Raw genomic sequence first — 18,138 nt, forward strand, 5'->3', positions numbered from 1 at the left:
TCAGGGTCTGGACACTGCCTTCTTTGGAATGTTGAAAAGTAGTGATTGTGTCATCTTGTGTGAAGTGTATACTGTATAGTAGGTAGACGTAGCACGAATACTTATAATTTTGTGGAAATAAAGTGTTCATAAATTGTCGGATTGTTGTCTTCACTAACTTTTAAGTAGGTAATGTGTGATCAAAATGTTTTTGTAATCAAGAATTCGGTTTAGACAAGGTTTTTCAGTCACAAGTTTAAGTAGTATTTAAAAATGTATGCTACCTATTCCATTACGTTACCACTTATGTTTTACCTCAAAAATATGTTAAGCTGATATACGTTATGTTAATCTATATTTGAACAATTTTGTATTGCCCTTGTGACTGTAACTGTACTCGTGTGCCTGGTGTCGTGTGTAGGTAGTTGTAAAATGTCGGGGATTGAAAAATTGGCGCCAAATTTTTTTGCATTTTTGAGGTGTTTTGTCAAAATTCCAAAGATAATAAAATGTTTTTCGAATAGTTTTTGAGTACTTTTTCTGTATATTTTAATTAAAAAAATAAATAAAGTAATACATTTCGTCGGGGCATTTATATTTTTTATTAAGTAAATGTTTATTATTTTGTTTTTATTATGTTATATTGCCTGCATTTTTGCATAATTATTCTACTGAATATGTGTCATACATGTAAGTGTGAAGTAAAATGAATTATTTTTTGAAATAAAATATGTCATAATTATCTACAAAAAATGTTTTATTTAATATTATTTTAACACACGTAACATATATTCGAGTTTTTTTATTTAGTTAATGACTGGGATTGTATAACTCGCCTCGTATATTAGTTTTCATTAGCTGTAACAAAAGAGAAAGAAAATTGTGAGTAGAGTAATATTAATATTAGTGAGTAATGTTAGTTTTTTCTTGTGGTTCTTTTTGCTTAATTTTATATCAATTTAGTGCTTGAACTATCACTGTAGACTTTCTCTATAATATATATTAGAGTGCTTTACAACCTGTGCTACTATTTTTTTACAGGTTCATTGTGCGATCAAGTAAATGTAAATTACAAACCTCAACTTTCTGTTGATAAGAGAGTTCTTTCTTGGTGAGCACGTAGGAGAGTTTCGCTAGAGCTGCCTCCGCTGTCATGTCAAATGCTGGTACCACTCCACATTCAACCAGCAGCTGGGAATAACCATATAGTAAGTATGTACTTAAATCTGCCAAGTTAGTAGTTAGATTAACGTTTAGATGACCGTGAATTTATTTGAATCCACACATATAAATGACGTAGCGCTGAATGCCGACAGTGGAAAGTCGATTAAATTAGGTAAGATTGTAATTGGCAGCCCTCAGACGTCACTTACACATTTGCGCGTTATGATAACGTCAATTGTGTAAAACGAGGTTTTATGTATGAAGTGTCCGGGGTGTGAGCAGAAGTGGTTGACGGTCGTCTTCTTGATGACTGGCCGCTCTACCCACCCCGCTGGGAAACAGAAGCGTGACTATATAAATGACGTAAGTCAACTCACCAAGCCAGTCTCGTAGATGGCCTTCCCGAGCACGGTTCCGTTGATGCACTGCGTCACATTGACAACGAGCACGTTATTCTTGACAGCTCGCTCGATCTCCTTGTAGATCTCCTTGCGTTTGATTGGGATGTTCCCGTTGCCGTATGTTTCTAGCACTACGCCTGTCAAACGATTACAGTGTTATTGTAAAACCAAGTCTAAAGATGAACTTGGAAAGGTTTAAATAATAATCCACGTGGATTATTATTAACTAATTCAAAATAATTATATGCAGAATTTGCAACAATACCTAACACTGCGGCGGCGGGACTTCTTTCGTGACACGAACTCCACAGACTATATTAAGTCTAGTAAATCTTTTAATCTTTGTTTTGTAGTAACACTGTCTCTAAGTACTTCTTAAACTACACAAATAAACGTGAACATTTTTCGAAAAATAAAATATTTGAAGCGATGGATTTAAGTAAATTGTCAGCAGCGTGGAATCTAGTGACACTAGTGACAAAATAGCATAAGATGAGCATATCCATAGATACTGTGTGTGTGTGTGTGTGTGCAGTATTTCGACAAATAATATTATTATGAGGGTAGTAAAATCAGTCGCATAGACAGTCAACTCGCGACCACGGTCTCTGCGACGCGACTGAAACACCGGAAAAGCAATTATAAATAGTTTTTATCTTATTATGCCTATAGCTCGCGAATACTTGTGAAAAATCGAAATGTGTAACGTGAGTGAAACTTTTGAAGTGATTTGCAGACGCAGTTTCGGTAAGTTTATTTGTTTCATAATTTCTCGGTTGCCTTTACATTATTGACCTACTAAATCTCGCTAATCTACGAAAGATCCTTCAGCGCTGCGAATTTGTCAGGCCAAATAGTGAATGCCACCTGAGACAATAGAGAATTCTACAATAAGTTGCAATAAAATGGCCACTTACCTTCCATCCCCTCGAAGACCGCCCGGATGATCTCCGGCGTGATCGTTGGCGCGACCTTTAAGACGTACACTTTCTTGGACAACTGGTCATGAAGTCTACACTCGTTAGGCACTGAGCCTGGCGGGTGGATCAGCATCTTAGGGTCCACATCCAGGGTCGTCTTAGCTTCCAGCAGCGGGGGGAAGTTGGGCGTATCGAACGCATAGATACGGGTGTTGGATACTTTCTTTACTCTGTGAAAAAGACGTGGAAGAATATGAGGGATTTGTATGTAGGTAAATTAGGCAATCCTACTAAATCGCAGGCAAAATGGCATTTCAACTTCAGTCGTTGTGAACTGACCTGGTTCCCCTGAAGAGTTTGGCTCCAAAGAAGACTGTGACTTCGGGAATGTGGAGCGTGGCGGCAATCAAGACAGCACACAGCAGGTTGTTGTTCCCATCACTACGGGGTTGGAAGATTGGCACCTGAGAATATAACACATATACAGGGTGTTAGTGACATCGTAACGAAAACTTTGAGGGATGACTCAGGCCATGATTCTGAGTTGATATCAAGTGGAATTTTCCGTCGCAAAAGTATGGGACGGAAAATAATTTAAATAAGCTCTAAAATTTTCATGACTTCTCCGACAGGAAATTCCACTTGATATCGACTCAGAATCATGGTCTGAATCATCCCCTTCAGTATTCGTTACAGTGTCACTAACACCCATACCTACTTGTATGGCTACTGTATGTACTTGTATGGGGTGTAAGTGACATCGTAACGAATACTGAGAGGGATGATTCAGCTGATTATTCTGAGTTAATATCAAGTGGAATTTTCTATCGCAAAAGTATAGAATTGAAAATAATTTTTAAAAAACTAAAAAATAACATGAATTTTGCGACGGAAATTTTCACTTAATATTAACTCAGAATCATGGTCTGAATCATCCCTCTGAGTATTCGTTACGATGTCACTAACACCCAGTATAGACACCTAGGTCTAAAATAATAAAAATGGAAAAAGACAGACGACAGGATAGCCAGGTGAAAATAAGCTTTAACAAGGAGAAAACTACATTATTGCGGAGTAATATAAGCTATATTTGATAACCGAATTCCGTGCGGATGGAGTCGCGGGCAAAAAGGTAGCGTAAAATATCAGATCCGCTTACCTAACCTGAAGCTGTGACAGGTCCGGATTTTTATAGAAGCGACTGCCTGTCTGACCTTGCAACCCGCAAAGCTAGTGTAAAATATAACAAATCATAAACGCGTGTAAATTACCTGTGCGCCAGTAAGCACGACCGTCTTGCCTACAACTTCGAGCATCATCGACAGCACTGATGCTCCGTACGCGGTGGTGTCCGTGCCATGCAGTACTACGAATCCATCGTAGTCGTGGTAGAAACACTGCAAATGAGAAAGTAAGGTTGACTTTTTCCCCGTCTTCCAACTATAGATTAATACCACCGATCCGTGTTACAATTATATTATTTTTTTAAAGAACGTCTAGGGCCCTGTGCCGAGGTTTTTCTTGCAGCTTCTTTTCCCCGGCTATACAGGTTGAGAGAAGCTGCAGTAGTTTTAGGCGGACGGGATGTTCGTTATGTAAAAATTGACGATTCAAAGTGTAACTATGTTACCTACTGAATAAAGATATTTTTGAATTTGAATTAGCTTAATTAGCATTATCCGAGTTGTTTGAAACCAATGACGACGGGCTTGTTTAGCATTGTTGTAGGGACTCATTACTTACACTGAAAAAAATATTTAACAAAGCTCTGATTATGGCACAGAGTAGCTATTTTAATTGCCTATCTAAATAAATAGCAACTGCCAATATTGTTTTTTCTCTGCTTCGGTCAAAGCGTTTCACTGTTCTAGCACCGTGGTGGCTTCTAAGAGGGTTTCGAGAGTCACCTAAGGATGGATGAAAAGAATCACCAACCTTGATATCCCTAGCTTGTTTGATCCAGTCGTCGATAGTGAAGTCTGAAGAATCCTTCAGCTCATCATACTCGTGGATTTTGTACAATATTTTGATATCTGTGTCCTTGCCATCTGCAACCATTGCAGATAAGCGTTACAACCCGTCGCATTATATTATATTTGACCTGATTATGTAGAATGAGAATTAATAAAGAGTACTTATAGAGATAAAAATGAAAAAGGTATAGTCACTGTGCTTGTGCGCCTTGCTTCACAAACGGGGAGTATCGGTTCGAACCCCGGTAGCGGACTTGCACCAATGAATTATTAATTAATTTATCTTAAGTGTAGTTTCCACTAAAATAGTTGGCTCGCTACGGCTTACCACCTATCACATTGGTCTAACAGAAATCTCGGTGAGGTGTTGGTACTCTGTTCATTTTGCGATGGATGTACTTCTGACTATATAGTAGTACTCGTAGGTACGTCCCATATGTGAGAAGTTTTTATATACCTGGAAGAGCAAGGTAGTCCTTCTGGTCTGTGTTGGCGAGATTCTTCTGCCAGTATTCTTCATCGTGCAACTGTGGCAGCTTCCTGATCACTTTCTCTATGTTCTTCTGCGGCACCAGCACTGAATAAGAATGAAAATTCAGGTTTAGTCTTTTTCTTTATGTATTAACGTGACTCATAGTAGATTTGCGGCATGTGGCATTAGCAACTTGGCTGGACATAAATGGGGAGCGCTGAAGGCTCTCACCCGGTACAACATTTAAGATAACAGGCCTGAGGGTGCCCAGTTGGGCGTGAACCTCGGCTTAGGGCGTCGTCTGTGAGGATTGCCTATATTGGAAAGATTCAATCGACCCTAGCGAGTCGATCGATAGATTCTAGTTAAGTACCTAACTTTTTTGTTTTTTTTCTAGCTAGAATACAGACTATGCGCAACTACAAAAAAAATAGAAGGTGCGACATGGTAGTTTTGAGTGTTATTTCAGACCTTTGCGAATCGGTTGCCCTGAAATGCGAATCGGTTGTCCAGACATCATCATCAGTTACCCGATAACTTACGACCTCTGTGCCATGTTTATCAAAAGTTGCAAGTCTACACGGTCACAAGCCACAAGTTACTCACTACTACGTGTAAACTACGTTTATCAAAAAAAGCGGCCAAGTGCGAGTCGGACTCGCCCATGAAGGGTTCCGTAACAGCAAGTAACATAATATAAAAGTAAATTACGGTTTACGATTTATGATGTATTAAAAAAAAAACTACTTACTAGATCTGGTTCAAACCAATTTCCGTTGGTAGTTTGCATGCTAATCTACATCATATATTTTTTTTAGTTTTATCCTCCTCTTATTTTAGAAGTTACAGGGGGTGGGGGCGGGACACACATTTTACCACTTTGGAAGTGTCTCTCGCGCAAACTATTCAGTTTAAAAAAAAAATGATATTAGAAACCTCAATACCATTTTGAAAGACCTATTCATAGATATCCCACACGTATGGGTTTGAAGAAAAACATTTTTTTGAGTTTCAGTTCTATGTATGGGGACCCCCAAAATTTATTGTTTTTTTTTTCTATCATTGCATAAAAATCTTAATGCGGTTCACAGAATACACATATTTATCAAGTTGCAACGGTATAGCTATTATAGTTTCGGAGAAAAGTGGCTGTGACATACGGACGGACGGACAGACATGACGAATCTATAAGGGTTCCCTTTTTTGCCATTAGGCTACGGAACCCTAAAAAGTAGAGGAATTGTAAAATATACTTGTGAAATAAATATTGACACTTGTAACATGTAATTTACATGGTGTAGTTTTGATTAACACATTCTTGTAATGCAGGGCTTGTAGGTAAGTTTTGCTTTTGAAAATCGATTTTTGGTAGGTTCAATATGAAACATCATATTATAGTCACTGAACAAATTAAATTGCATACTATTAAGTTAGCATAAAATAATTCCGATAATAATTTTGGGATAATATTTAAAAGTAAGTGCATCATAATCATTTACGTAAGTTACAAAAATGTCGTTTATTATTGTTTGTTTTCTTAGTAATAGTTTTATAGTAGATAGAAGTAAATGTTTTGTCTATGGTGTAAATAGATGCGGTATCTCTATTTTATTAATAGAAATGAAATGTTTAAGTCAATTATACAAACTATTCTAACTTACCTCCTTTCTCATTTTTCAGCATACCAAAAGTACCACCTGTGTAAATCACTAGCACTCTTTTAGTTACCACCATTTTTAATATATTTTATTTTGTAAAATTCTAAACTTATTTTTCAAACTATTCTACACATTAATTACGACAGAATAGAGCACAAGATAACAAGTTATCTTCAACTGAGCTATCTGGCAAGTGCCGACCGGGTAATTATTACGTCATTATTTAAACACAATTATTTTATTATTTTATCTAGAGCTGTGTGCACAATTTCACACGGTTAGATGATTCGGCGAATTTTGCGAGATACTGTCAATACCTACAGAATTACACAGGATGTTAGTGACATCATCGTAACGAAAACTTTGATGGGTATCAAGCGGAATTTTCCTTAGCAAGATTATGGAACTGAAAGTAAGTAATTTAAAAAACACAAAAATGTTCTTTAATTTTCTGGGAAGAAATTCCACTTGATATCAACTTAAGAATCAGGGTCTGAATCACCCCTCTCAGTATTCGGTACGATGTTACTAACACCCTGTATGGTATTATCAATACAAATTACTAAAAATAAATACTTATAGTTATAATAATATACATACAGGGTGGCCCAGAAGATCAGGTTCAAAATGAAAAATTAGATAGAGGGGCTCATTAGCAACCAGAAACACCCCCATGTATGTTCAGCAATTATTTACGGTTTAGGAGATATGACCCATTTTGTACCTTTTTCTAGATTTTCTACCTTACTTCAGAAATAATCATTTTGTCGCTATCCCTTTCTTAATAATTATTTTATTTTACTTCACAACTATGCCTAAGGCTGTGTACCACTCAATCAAAGATAAAAAAAAAGTTATCGGAAGTCAAAGAGAGAATTCGACCAAAATTGTTACAGTTGTTAATACTTCGCCGAAGAATAATAAACACATGAGCTTGTCATGGACCCTGAAAGTATTTCAAAAAACTGCTCCATTTAATAGGCTTTTAGAAACATCCAAAAAAAGTACCCTTAATAAGGGCATAAAATTAAGTAATTAGCCCTCAAAGATTGCAAGACAGACAGATTTGAAGGAAAATTTGACATTCTCATACAATGTAGCTGCTTCTTTCTAACGTTTCTAATCTTAAATCTTATTCTTTTTTTCGAATTGTATTCCATTTTTAAATTTTTTTGGGAACGTACTTTAGAAAGTTCCTCATTTAGTTGTAAACAATTGTTGTCGATAAGAGAATTGATCTACTTCAAAGAGCTCTTTGGTAAATATTCCTATGCGGCCATTAGGTTTGGAAAAAGATAACAAATAGTAAACACAACATTTAATAAAACTTAAATGGTAAAATAAGCTTAAAATAAGAATAACAAAAATATGTTTAAATTGACGTAAAACCACTTTGTACTACAATACAATATTTAATATGATCAAACAACAATGCGACTAGATATCGGTCTATAACTTCTGCGTTATTCGTTAAATAACTTGTCTATACTATTATCACTGGTATAGAAATTGCACAATGATCCTTAATCCAAAATACAAAAGAACCATGAATAAAAATGCAACAATATTTGGCGGCAATATACCGGTGACCCTGACGTGAACCACCAATGTAAGAATTATTCGGGATTATGATCCCTAGACACACTACCAAGTTGTGGCTAGCGGCGTACTGAGGCAATTACTTTTAGATCAAATTTCGAATCAGACGGAGGAACGTCGGCATTCAATTTCAAAATTCGGACATAGGTATAAAATATACGGATAAAAATTAACACAATGATCCGCGCGCAGTCCATACGATTGAAAACTAAAGTATGACCGATGGGGTGAAGGTAATCCTAGCTTAGCCGCTGGTGGGTAGCGGGGAGATGTCGTCTATACGAGTACGTAATATTATTCCTTATTCTATGCTAATGCCGAAAAAACAATCAATAATTCAATAACTTAACATCCATTGGTGGCAATTTTCCCTTGCCGCCAAAACTACATTGTTCTTAAAACTATTGACATATTTGTAATGACTTTGTACTGCAATAATTGAACATGGGCAAACATCAAAGTAAAGCGTATCATCGAGACTGCATCACGCATATATAAATTGCAGAAATTTTACTCGAAGTTACAAAAACACATAACGATAAGTCCTATTGTTAAAGACGTACTAAGAACAGATACGTTTGAAGAATCAGGTAAAGGTGGGGTTGCTTCTTGGTCATCTAATCCGAAGAGTCTTCCCCATACAGCAAACGTATACAATTCCGCAGTATTATTGTTCAGTTTTAACGTATAAACAGTAGTAGTTCCTTGTGTATCCGTATTGTAGGTGAAGCCTTCTGGCTCTAAGGGCATGATAGACACGTCAAGAGAAACGGGGAAGAATGCTGAGTCGTGAGCGGTTAAATTGGATAATAAGACAGGAGTAGGAACTGTAGCCACGATCGATAATTCTTCAAATAATGATGTGCTGTTTTCTTGGTATTCGGTGAACCTGAAAGTAAAATATTTCATTAAGTAAGTATATTAAGCCTATTTCTCACCGATCCTGACATACCTACTTCTCTTGCCTCCACATTCATCAATCGTTTCATACACGCACGCTAGTTCATAGTAGAAATATCAGTAAGTACATATATCGTAAAAGTTATATAATATACCGATGTCGACGAATGAAAATAACAATGCGTATCTTATCTACACGTGATAGGTACCTATTCTCTCATGTCTTTCTGATAATAAGTGTAAAGAAATAAGTTTGCTTGTATCCTACCATTTCTTTCACAGCAAAAGTGTGTGTTTGTCAGTTTGATAGTTTTAAAAGATTTTATCTTTATGGTAACCTAAGTTTATGACTAGATCCCAATTGGGGTAGTCAGAGGTACATCCATCACAAGATGAACTAATTACCCACACCTCACCTAGCTTACCTTTAGCAGCAATAAAATTTGTTGCTTTTATTGAAATACGAAATCGAATGGCAATAGTTCCGAAATATGTCTCAGCTCTTATTATTTTGAATATAATATGGTTGGCACATGTTTATTGAATTTATATTATTGAATTTATATTCTGTCCAACCTGTGACCGCAGGTTTGGAACTCGTCTCCGGTACACGCTAGTACGGCACACACCCTGCTGCCCCCTGTAGCCATGCCGGAGAAACTGCGCACACCCTCGAACGCCACTGCTCGGTATTTGTACTGCTGCTGTAAACATATTTAATTTTAAGGTCATCGACCTATCATTCATATGTATAGCTTGAAATCGGGATTAGGATTATTCGGGATATAGCCTGTTAAAATATAGTCGTTCTGTTTTCGAAATTTAGGTACTTACGCCCTCTAATTTGGGCAGATTGAAGCTGTTCTGGCAAATCGCGTAAAAGATTCCGTGCCAATTTTGACGTCATCAGGAGAACCTGACAAAGGTATGCTCAAAACTGCGACAGGACAATTGGAAGGAAAAATAGATAATGACAATAATTGGCACTCACCTTTTGGTAAACATTCTTGGAGGTGTTGGGATGTTGTAAATAAATACTTAGCATTAAAAATCAACTAAAATATTGTATTAAGTAAGTATATTGTACGTATATATATACAAAGGATATCACTTAAAACTATAAGGTAACTTAATAGTTTATATGTAGCGTATGTATGTTTCAGTTTCAGTGCTAGGATTTGTTATTAGCCATGAAAAACTTGTAAGTAATACAAAGATTTCTATAGTAGCTACAAAGCTACTACTATTTACTTACATACTACCTGCTACTAATACTTAGATACTAATTGATACTTTTTGAATAAGTACTACTAGTTAATGCATTGCTTGCTAGGTACTCCAGACCTTTGATAAAGTTACCTCCGTTTTCCATTCTTTGGCAACATCGGCCTCATTATCTACTTTTGCAAAAATTAAAGCCAGCACATTATTTTTTGTACCAGTGTTTACCATTCTTCTCTATTCAATTCCTTATTTTTATCATAAATTATATTTTCTATCTCTATATAATTTTGTATGTCTTCTTCTGACGTCTCTATGTCGTGGTTGACATCACGGGTATAAACTCTGCCCCAAATCCCGAATGTAACAAGGTCATCTTGTGGCGCGGTAATTTTGTATACAATCCGCTCGCGGCCGCCATTTTGTTTGGCGTCGCCATTTTGTGTTGAATCTATGAAAGTGAAGTTCTTTGAACTGAGAGGGAACTTGCTGGAGCGCATCGACGATGGAAAGTACACGACGTTGTCGCATTTCAGGGTTCCGTTGTATTGGTTCCGGTAAGTAGTCATCTCTATTTCCAACTCCTCAATCTCAACTGTCTTATCTGCTCGATCGAACCTGAAAATATGCATTCAAAAATGACTAGGTAAGTAAGCATTTCGAACATATTAAGACCTGAATTGTTATTATTTTTGGATTGACCACCATAACAGCGAGACGATTAGTGTTCATTACATTTGGCAATACAACACTAGCTGATTATTTTCAGTCGAATGTAAGAAGGTTTCCATAGACCTTGTACGTTAAAAAAAGATAAATTTAATTTTTGTAATAGTTCAGTTCGGACACTATAGGTAATATTATTGTTTGTCCTATGGTAATAGTCTTATTTCACTTACTTATGGCCACAGCTTTTGGCGTCACGGTCAGTGCAAGCTGTCAAAACACAACCAGCCACCCCGATTTGACGACGACGGTGCGAGTATGTGTTGGAACCATCTTGCACGAAGGCACGGTATTGGTGACTCTGAAACATCAAATATTAACGATCATAATAATGAGTAAGTTGAGAATATTGAAACGATTAACAAGCCCGAATAAACAAGTCCGAGATGAAGCCCAAAAATCAAGAGTAAAGCAATGCAAAATGACGCGAAGGAAGTTGGAAATTTGCAGGCAAGTAACACTAAAAATAGTCGAATAAGTAAATAAGATAGAAAGCCATTCATATATAACACAGCATAGTTAGTATCTATGTATTAATCTAATTAACAAACTTACCACAAGCTAAAATTAGCATGCACTAACATCTTTAAAGGTAATGATACCTACTAGCATCGGTCGGCAGAATAAGCGAATTTAAGAAACTTTGTATACCATCGCCTAAGATTACAAATCACAAAGATATCGGGAATAACTTTGGGACTTCTTTGCAAATATAATAGTTTCCTTCAAAATGCTCTCAAAAAAGACTTCAGTGACGATGCAAAAGTGCACAACGCATCATGCATGTTTTGCTAGTAGTGAAGAGTACAACAAGAATAAGGACACTTCATCTTAAAATGATGTAAAAAGAAGTTATATGTTTCGATCATGCTCGCCCTTTATCACAGATAATACCATTGACTATGTTTGGCCTAAATCGCTTTATCCATTATTTATAAGTAGTACCAAATTTTCAGTTGAGAATTATTCGTAATACTACTTACTGCTTTCACATACACACATATTAAACGCATTATAAACATCACTGCTGTCCTCACTACTGAGATGCTGTAGTACAAAATTCTTGTCTTCTTAGATACTGCGTGCAATGTAAACGCACTGAAGCAACGATTAGCATGCAAATGTCATTCAATTATGCTCTAGGTCCATCTGATCCCAAAGTATAGTCTAAACATACTGTATGCAGAAAAGCCTAATTAGTAATTATTATCAACAACTTTGTTACTTTCCATAATAAGAGATTTCAATAAACCTCACAAATCTATTACAAAATTTGTAGTCAGTATTTTAAACTCACCGCTCCTTCTCTTTTATTGAGCCTGACGGTGAACTTGCATGAGACTTCCTGGTCAACGAGGGTGAACTCTTGGAAGCCCTCCACCAGCGGCTGGCTGACGTGAGACGGCAATGAAGGGTCGGTGATCAGAGCCAGACTATCGTGGTCGGTGGGTTTGTCATAGATAGGACCAGGCACTGGGAAATTCACCTGTACAAGAAGACAGAATTAGGAATAACATAACAACAACATAACAAATACTTTATTGCACAAACAGGAAAAAACAAAATACAAAACAAAAGAGAATTAGAATTAGTACAATAGGCGGCCTTGTAGCAATCTCTAACCTAACCAACCTAACAACAAACCAACCAACCTAAAGAAACCTAACCTAAGGAATAACCTTGTGGCCTGACATCTTCATTCGTGTTTCGATCTTAATAACACTATTGTTTGTTTTAACACCACTTTGACCGCCTAAGGCTGATATTTTCAGACACATTAGTTATGGAATTTAGATTTAAAAGGAAATTCGGCCTTACGACTCTATGACATTAACCTAAGTTAAATCGGTAAAAAATGCTTGATTCTCACCTGACCCGGAACTTTGGGTACTCGTGAAACCATAAGAAGAGTAGTAGGTAAGCCTGGCATGGTACTGACTAGAGCGCCAGCTTTACCGGAGTAGATACCCGACCCTGGAAATAAATGAAAAAAAAAATATTAGAAAGACAAAGCTGATTGGCAGATCCTTGGACCACGAGGGAAGTGAAATCTCAAAGGGTACTGTAGAGGCAAAAAAGAAATGCGATTATAGTAGTTAAAATTATAGATTCAATAGATCCACTCCCATTTTGATCTAGTGGTTACTAGTGGTTTAACAAAGATTAAGTAGGTTGATTTCAATAAAGAGACACATCGACAAAAGATCTATCTACCTGCAGAACCCACGCGGACGTTGTTTGCTCCAGCGCCGAGGAAATTGACATTCATAGCGTAAGCGTAAGCTTCCTGTATTTGGACAGCTGGAAGAACATAAGAAGATTATATTAATTAATATAATCTCATAAACAACTGGGTAAATCAAGAAATATTTAGCGTTTATTAGCACCTACATGATAATCATTTCTACAAATGGATTGTGTAGGTAAGTTTTACGAGGGTATCTGGAAGAACAATGTTTAGAAGCGACTTTAATGTGACTTTAAAAGTCAAAATAAATTACCAGTCAAATAAGGCAGCTCAGAGAACCACATAGTTGGAAAGATGATGTCAGTCAAATTGTACTTGTCGACGACCTGGATGGCGGGGACTTGGAACATCAGGTCGAAGCAGATGAAGTGGCCGAAGGTGACGCCGAAGTCAGTTGTGAAGATGCCCAGATCAGGTTTAAGAGCCGGAGTGCGGGTGAACTCTCCAAACAAGTTGATCTTACGATACCTGGAATGTAACGAATTTATTATTGATGACATTTCCGCAACCTTACCTGCACACCTTTTGCATCCTTCTCGACAGTTCGCACTAAACAAATGAAAAGAAGATATCTTGCAATTGAATATAATACGCCTTTTATCTTTTATAAAATATTCTTATGCATAATGTCTTAAAATACTTAACAACAACAAAATAAAGGATCGGAATTCTGATATCACCTGTCAATAACAGCACCGGTCCTATTGAACACGACGTTGGTATTGAATTTGTACTCCTTCTGTTCTGGACATTCTTCCCCTCTGTCCTTGGTGCAGTCCAGCTCTTCCTGGATGTTGATCACCACGTAGATATCGTTGGCTCTCGCTGCTGCTGATATGGTTACTAGGTGCTGCAACAGTAAAACGAGATTTTGTTGAGTGTGACGGAAATTACTGATTTCCCCATGGACTTATTTTGATATCTTTACCTCTATGCAGATTTCATTTTCATTCGATTTCATTAAGACTATTCTGAGCTGCTGCAGTAAGAATATTATCCACCTCCTACCTCTGATTCTGAGTCATTAGTAGGTATTATGATTAGGCTCTTCGGACATAGCTGGATAGTTCTTTGAACGTAAAAATATCCTAGAGAATCTTTGGTATTTTTGGAAGTATCCAGTTATAACTTAGATATGTCGCCATGTTTCGTAAGTTATGGATACTTGAAAAAAGACCAAAGGCTTCTAGGATATCTTTGCGTTAACGGTAATGGTAATGTGGTTAATCATCGGTGATAGAAGATCTTTCCACGTGAATTGATGCATCATCCTTACCTCATTATAAAGGTCTGGTCGGAGAGCCGGCACCGGGTGGTCCTTCAGGGTGGTATATATCGGCACTGGTACGGCGCTGCCTCTAGTCAGTGTCATCTCGGGAAACACTACTATGTCAGCTCCCTGTAGATAAAAAGCTAGATTTTACTCAAGGATCCCAAGTATTGAGTAGGATAATTTGAGTCAAAGGCTGAGAATCTTACGGACTTATCTAACATGCTGTCGGCACATAGTAGTCTCATTTATATAATTTATTGCAACGAGATATCGGTTTAACGAGCTCCCGACTACGACTCCATTTAGGAAACAAACAGTTCAATTCAAAACTCGAAGTCTGGGGGTAGATGTTTATTTCTCTATCAAGTCGCTCTGGATCACCGTGGTAAAACGTTATACCGGGGCCTAGAAGTAGGAAGTCATAGCCTATATTTCCTACTACTTTATTAAGTTAGGATTTATTTATACGTGTTTGCTTCGATGGCCAATTAATACTAGCAGGTACCTGTTGAGCGGCGTCTGCTATATGTCTGACGTAGTTCTGCAGGTTGATGGTCTCATTAGAGAGAACCTGGTACTCCACAACCGCCGCCACGTAGCTGTCATCTTGTGGGGTAGATTTCTGAAACGGTCAAACAAACTATTTAGAGGCAGACCAGAGAGCCTATTCGTTTCTATTCGTTTCTATTCGCCTGGTCTATTCGTTTATGTTTCATCTGTACTTATATCTGAACCCCACCTAGATCAGGTTGCCTGTGTATCACAATAAATAATTATGATTAATGATTCAATTCATACAATATTGTCAAGTGGAGTGAAATCGATCGACTAGAAACGTCACTAACTTTAGCCACGGTAATGTCACATCATTAATGTTCAAATGTGACAGTTCGATCCGAGTTCTATTTCCCGCCGCGCATTGAATTTGTTGTAAAAGTTAATCGACATCATTATTCTACATAAGTGTATATATGTACTTACATACATACGATCACGGTTATCTTAACATAAACAGCCTATATACGTCCTATTGCTGGGCACAGGCCTCCCCTCAATCAACCGGAAGATTTCTACCTTATCCCACTACACGTAACTCATCTCTACTACTGACTCTACCATAGACATTTTGCATCCATACTTTTTATTAAGAGGTATCGTAAAGACTAGGTACTGGAGGACGCGGGAAACCGATGGATGCGGGCAACAGGAGATTAGTCATTGTAGCAAGCCTTGGGGGATGCCTATTTCCTGACTGACCGAAAACGAGGTAGACCCCGAAGAAGATGATGGCGTGAAGTGCTCGAAGAATGCATCACAGTTGTACTTATACAGGGTGGCAATTTGCTGAAGTCAGTCTAAAGTAAAATATTTGCATACATAATCAGTAGGTGTTTGTTTTTGTCAGTGGGACATTTGCATATATCAAATCGATAAAATTGTGTTACATCTTAAAATCTGATAATAACTAGTAAGTACCTACTTAGGTATGTCGCAATGTTTTGTTTTTACTTTCGTTACTTACATAAAAAAAAAAACAAAAAAAACAGACATTTCCTGTATATTGTATGTACTTATACTTCGTTCTTATATTATATCGGTGTATTCTAATTCCTTAAAACAAAAATAATGTATGAAACTTTGACATTTCAACAAAACACAAACAAAAGAACGTAGGGAAACAGTTGCTCGAAATTGTTGTTTATTTTGTTTTTCTGCTGCGAAATGTCAAAGATGAAAAACAAATATCGACTATCGGCTCGGTGATCGTCGTCGACCTTTGCCCGAATAGATATTCTACAATATACATCCAAACGATCGTCTTTATAATGTAAGTATGGAAATGGAATTCACCTACGTACCTGATCTGTATACACAAACAGACAAAGAATCGTTATCACTTCAACTCTCATATTCGTGTTTCGCTTATAAACTCCACAAAATTATATTTTACCACTAAAAAATATTCAGTTTTGTATAATCGCTCGACCGCTGCGTACATAAGGTTGATTATAGGGGGAAACCAAGTGGAACGATCGTATAGTTAAGTTTGTTTTCGGAGACGGTCTAACCCGAAGGGAGTCTCGTTTACAACTGGGTGTGCGTCGTCGAAAATAAAACTTTTAGCGGTTTGGCTGGTTTCCATACAGGCGCGGAGGTAATACCGGTTCAATCACTATACATTGAATCATCTGAATAACAACATTACAACTGAAGTACTACTTCAGGATTTGACTGAATAACTATGCTGGACTGTTGCGCTATTGGCGTCCTACGTTAGGTTATGATGACCAACCCCATACAAAGGAAAAAAGTTTCATAACTTTGCGAAGAGCAAAGGCTTAAACATGACGCTTTATGGCTCTGCCCACAACTGTAGGCGTAAGTTATGTATCTATGCAAATTTGACGTAGCCGATTGATAGTCTTTGGACATGGAAAGCGGAAACATGGACCTACATAAATATACTAAACAAATCTCGCATTTCTTTCGAAATTTAAGAGCCAGGCTCTTTTTGATGCACCTCTTTCCCGATTTGTCGATTCTTTGTAAATTTCGTGACCTTGTACAACGAGACGTAGGCCTTTTTTATCTGGTCTAAGTAACTACTATACACTTAGTTACACTTAGTTTACTAACTAAGTGTAACTAAGTGTATAGTAGTCACTACTATGTACTTAGTTAAGAGACTTTTTGTAATTATTTCTTTTTATTTTGGTGCAATAAAGTGTATTTGTATTGTATTGTATTGTAACTAGATCTAGGCCTCCCTCTTCACGGTTCGCCCTCTATGTTCGGCTTAGCGTGCCTTCCGAAACACGGATCATCTTAGTTTTTGGACAATCAGGTGATCAGCCTGTAATGTCCTAACCAAACTAGGGATCACAAAGTAGTTTTTGTGATTTGTCCCCACCGGGATTCGAACCCGGGACCTCCGGATCGTGACCACCACGCTCAACCACTGGACCACGGAGCAAACTATCATGGCGTACTAGGTGTCTAAACGTAATACCCCGTCTATTTTCAATTGCTTTTAGTAAGTAAACTTCTTTTTTGTACTAGTTTCTCAACTTCTACATTTGTTTTCATTTCCGTTCAACTATTTTTTTCATTCGTCTCCACCACTTCCAGTTGTCCTGTTTACTTTTAAATAAGTAAGTACATATTTTTTTGATCAAACCTTAAATAAAATTACTTTTACAAACCTGAGTAGAATACTGCAATGAACAAATGAACAGTAACACACAAATACGCCACATTTTCCTTGTTAATTTCTAAGTATGTTGTTGTAAACAATGAAATTTGACATATATATTATAAATTATTTATACTCCACAATCACTAGCGTAGGTGTATCACAACTGAGTAACATTTAGCACATAAGTCTCTTTTATATATGTTTGCGCTTGCGCCTGATAAGGAACTCGTTTCCATTGACATTCGTCATAGTATAATAATTTATACAGGCTCGTTAATTATGTTCGTCCCACATCTAGGTACACACCTCCACACACGTACTCCACCTGGTTGCTCCACTGCAGGATGCTGGACATGAGTTTATGCTGGAGATATACCCGGACATGAGTTTTAAATTAGTATGTTGTTC

The 18,138-nt window shown here is 37.2% G+C and overlaps 2 protein-coding genes across 5 annotated transcripts; both read right to left on the reverse strand.

Moving 5' to 3' along the window:
* Window positions 1-234: 234 nt before the first annotated feature.
* On the reverse strand, window positions 235-6,767 carry LOC126376117 (L-asparaginase-like). Its single transcript, XM_050023287.1, has 9 exons — window positions 6,571-6,767; window positions 4,895-5,014; window positions 4,400-4,512; window positions 3,736-3,861; window positions 2,804-2,928; window positions 2,462-2,694; window positions 1,521-1,681; window positions 1,057-1,170; window positions 235-837 (listed from the first exon to the last, which is right to left on the reverse strand). The coding sequence occupies exons 1-9, from the start codon at window positions 6,641-6,643 to the stop codon at window positions 790-792; spliced, it is 1,113 nt and encodes a 370-aa protein (XP_049879244.1). The 5' UTR covers window positions 6,644-6,767; the 3' UTR covers window positions 235-789.
* A 1,103-nt stretch (window positions 6,768-7,870) lies between these two features.
* On the reverse strand, window positions 7,871-17,883 carry LOC126376358 (vanin-like protein 1). 4 transcript variants are annotated; one of them, XM_050023675.1, is made up of 10 exons: window positions 17,738-17,883; window positions 15,040-15,156; window positions 14,538-14,660; window positions 13,942-14,111; window positions 13,515-13,729; window positions 13,228-13,314; window positions 12,884-12,987; window positions 12,311-12,499; window positions 9,643-9,770; window positions 7,871-9,055 (listed from the first exon to the last, which is right to left on the reverse strand). In XM_050023675.1, the coding sequence occupies exons 1-10, from the start codon at window positions 17,789-17,791 to the stop codon at window positions 8,677-8,679; spliced, it is 1,566 nt and encodes a 521-aa protein (XP_049879632.1). In that variant the 5' UTR covers window positions 17,792-17,883; the 3' UTR covers window positions 7,871-8,676. The 4 variants fall into 4 exon arrangements, with proteins under 4 accessions (XP_049879632.1, XP_049879633.1, XP_049879630.1 ...); XM_050023676.1 differs by lacking the exon at window positions 17,738-17,883 and adding an exon at window positions 16,394-16,626; XM_050023673.1 differs by lacking the exons at window positions 7,871-9,055; window positions 9,643-9,770 and adding exons at window positions 10,111-10,905; window positions 11,187-11,314.
* Window positions 17,884-18,138: the final 255 nt, after the last annotated feature.

This window comes from Pectinophora gossypiella, chromosome 20 (genome assembly GCF_024362695.1).
Source record: "Pectinophora gossypiella chromosome 20, ilPecGoss1.1, whole genome shotgun sequence".
Taxonomy (NCBI): Eukaryota; Metazoa; Arthropoda; class Insecta; order Lepidoptera; family Gelechiidae; genus Pectinophora; species Pectinophora gossypiella.

What these genes read in the sequence shown, in the direction of transcription:
- LOC126376117 (XM_050023287.1), bottom strand. Translation starts at nt 6,643, where the DNA reads ATGGTGGTAACTAAAAGAGTGCTAGTGATTTACACAGGTGGTACTTTT. An exon ending in TCGTGCTTACTGGCGCACAG is followed by an intron (nt 2,929 to 3,735) that starts GTAATTTACACG and finishes TTATATTCTCAG; the next exon opens with GTGCCAATCTTCCAACCCCG. An exon ending in GGTCTTCGAGGGGATGGAAG is followed by an intron (nt 1,682 to 2,461) that starts GTAAGTGGCCAT and finishes ATCGTTTGACAG; the next exon opens with GCGTAGTGCTAGAAACATAC.
- LOC126376358 (XM_050023673.1), bottom strand. Translation starts at nt 17,791, where the DNA reads ATGTGGCGTATTTGTGTGTTACTGTTCATTTGTTCATTGCAGTATTCT. An exon ending in CATTGCAGTATTCTACTCAG is followed by an intron (nt 15,157 to 17,737) that starts GTTTGTAAAAGT and finishes TGACCGTTTCAG; the next exon opens with AAATCTACCCCACAAGATGA. An exon ending in TAGCAGACGCCGCTCAACAG is followed by an intron (nt 14,661 to 15,039) that starts GTACCTGCTAGT and finishes TTTTATCTACAG; the next exon opens with GGAGCTGACATAGTAGTGTT.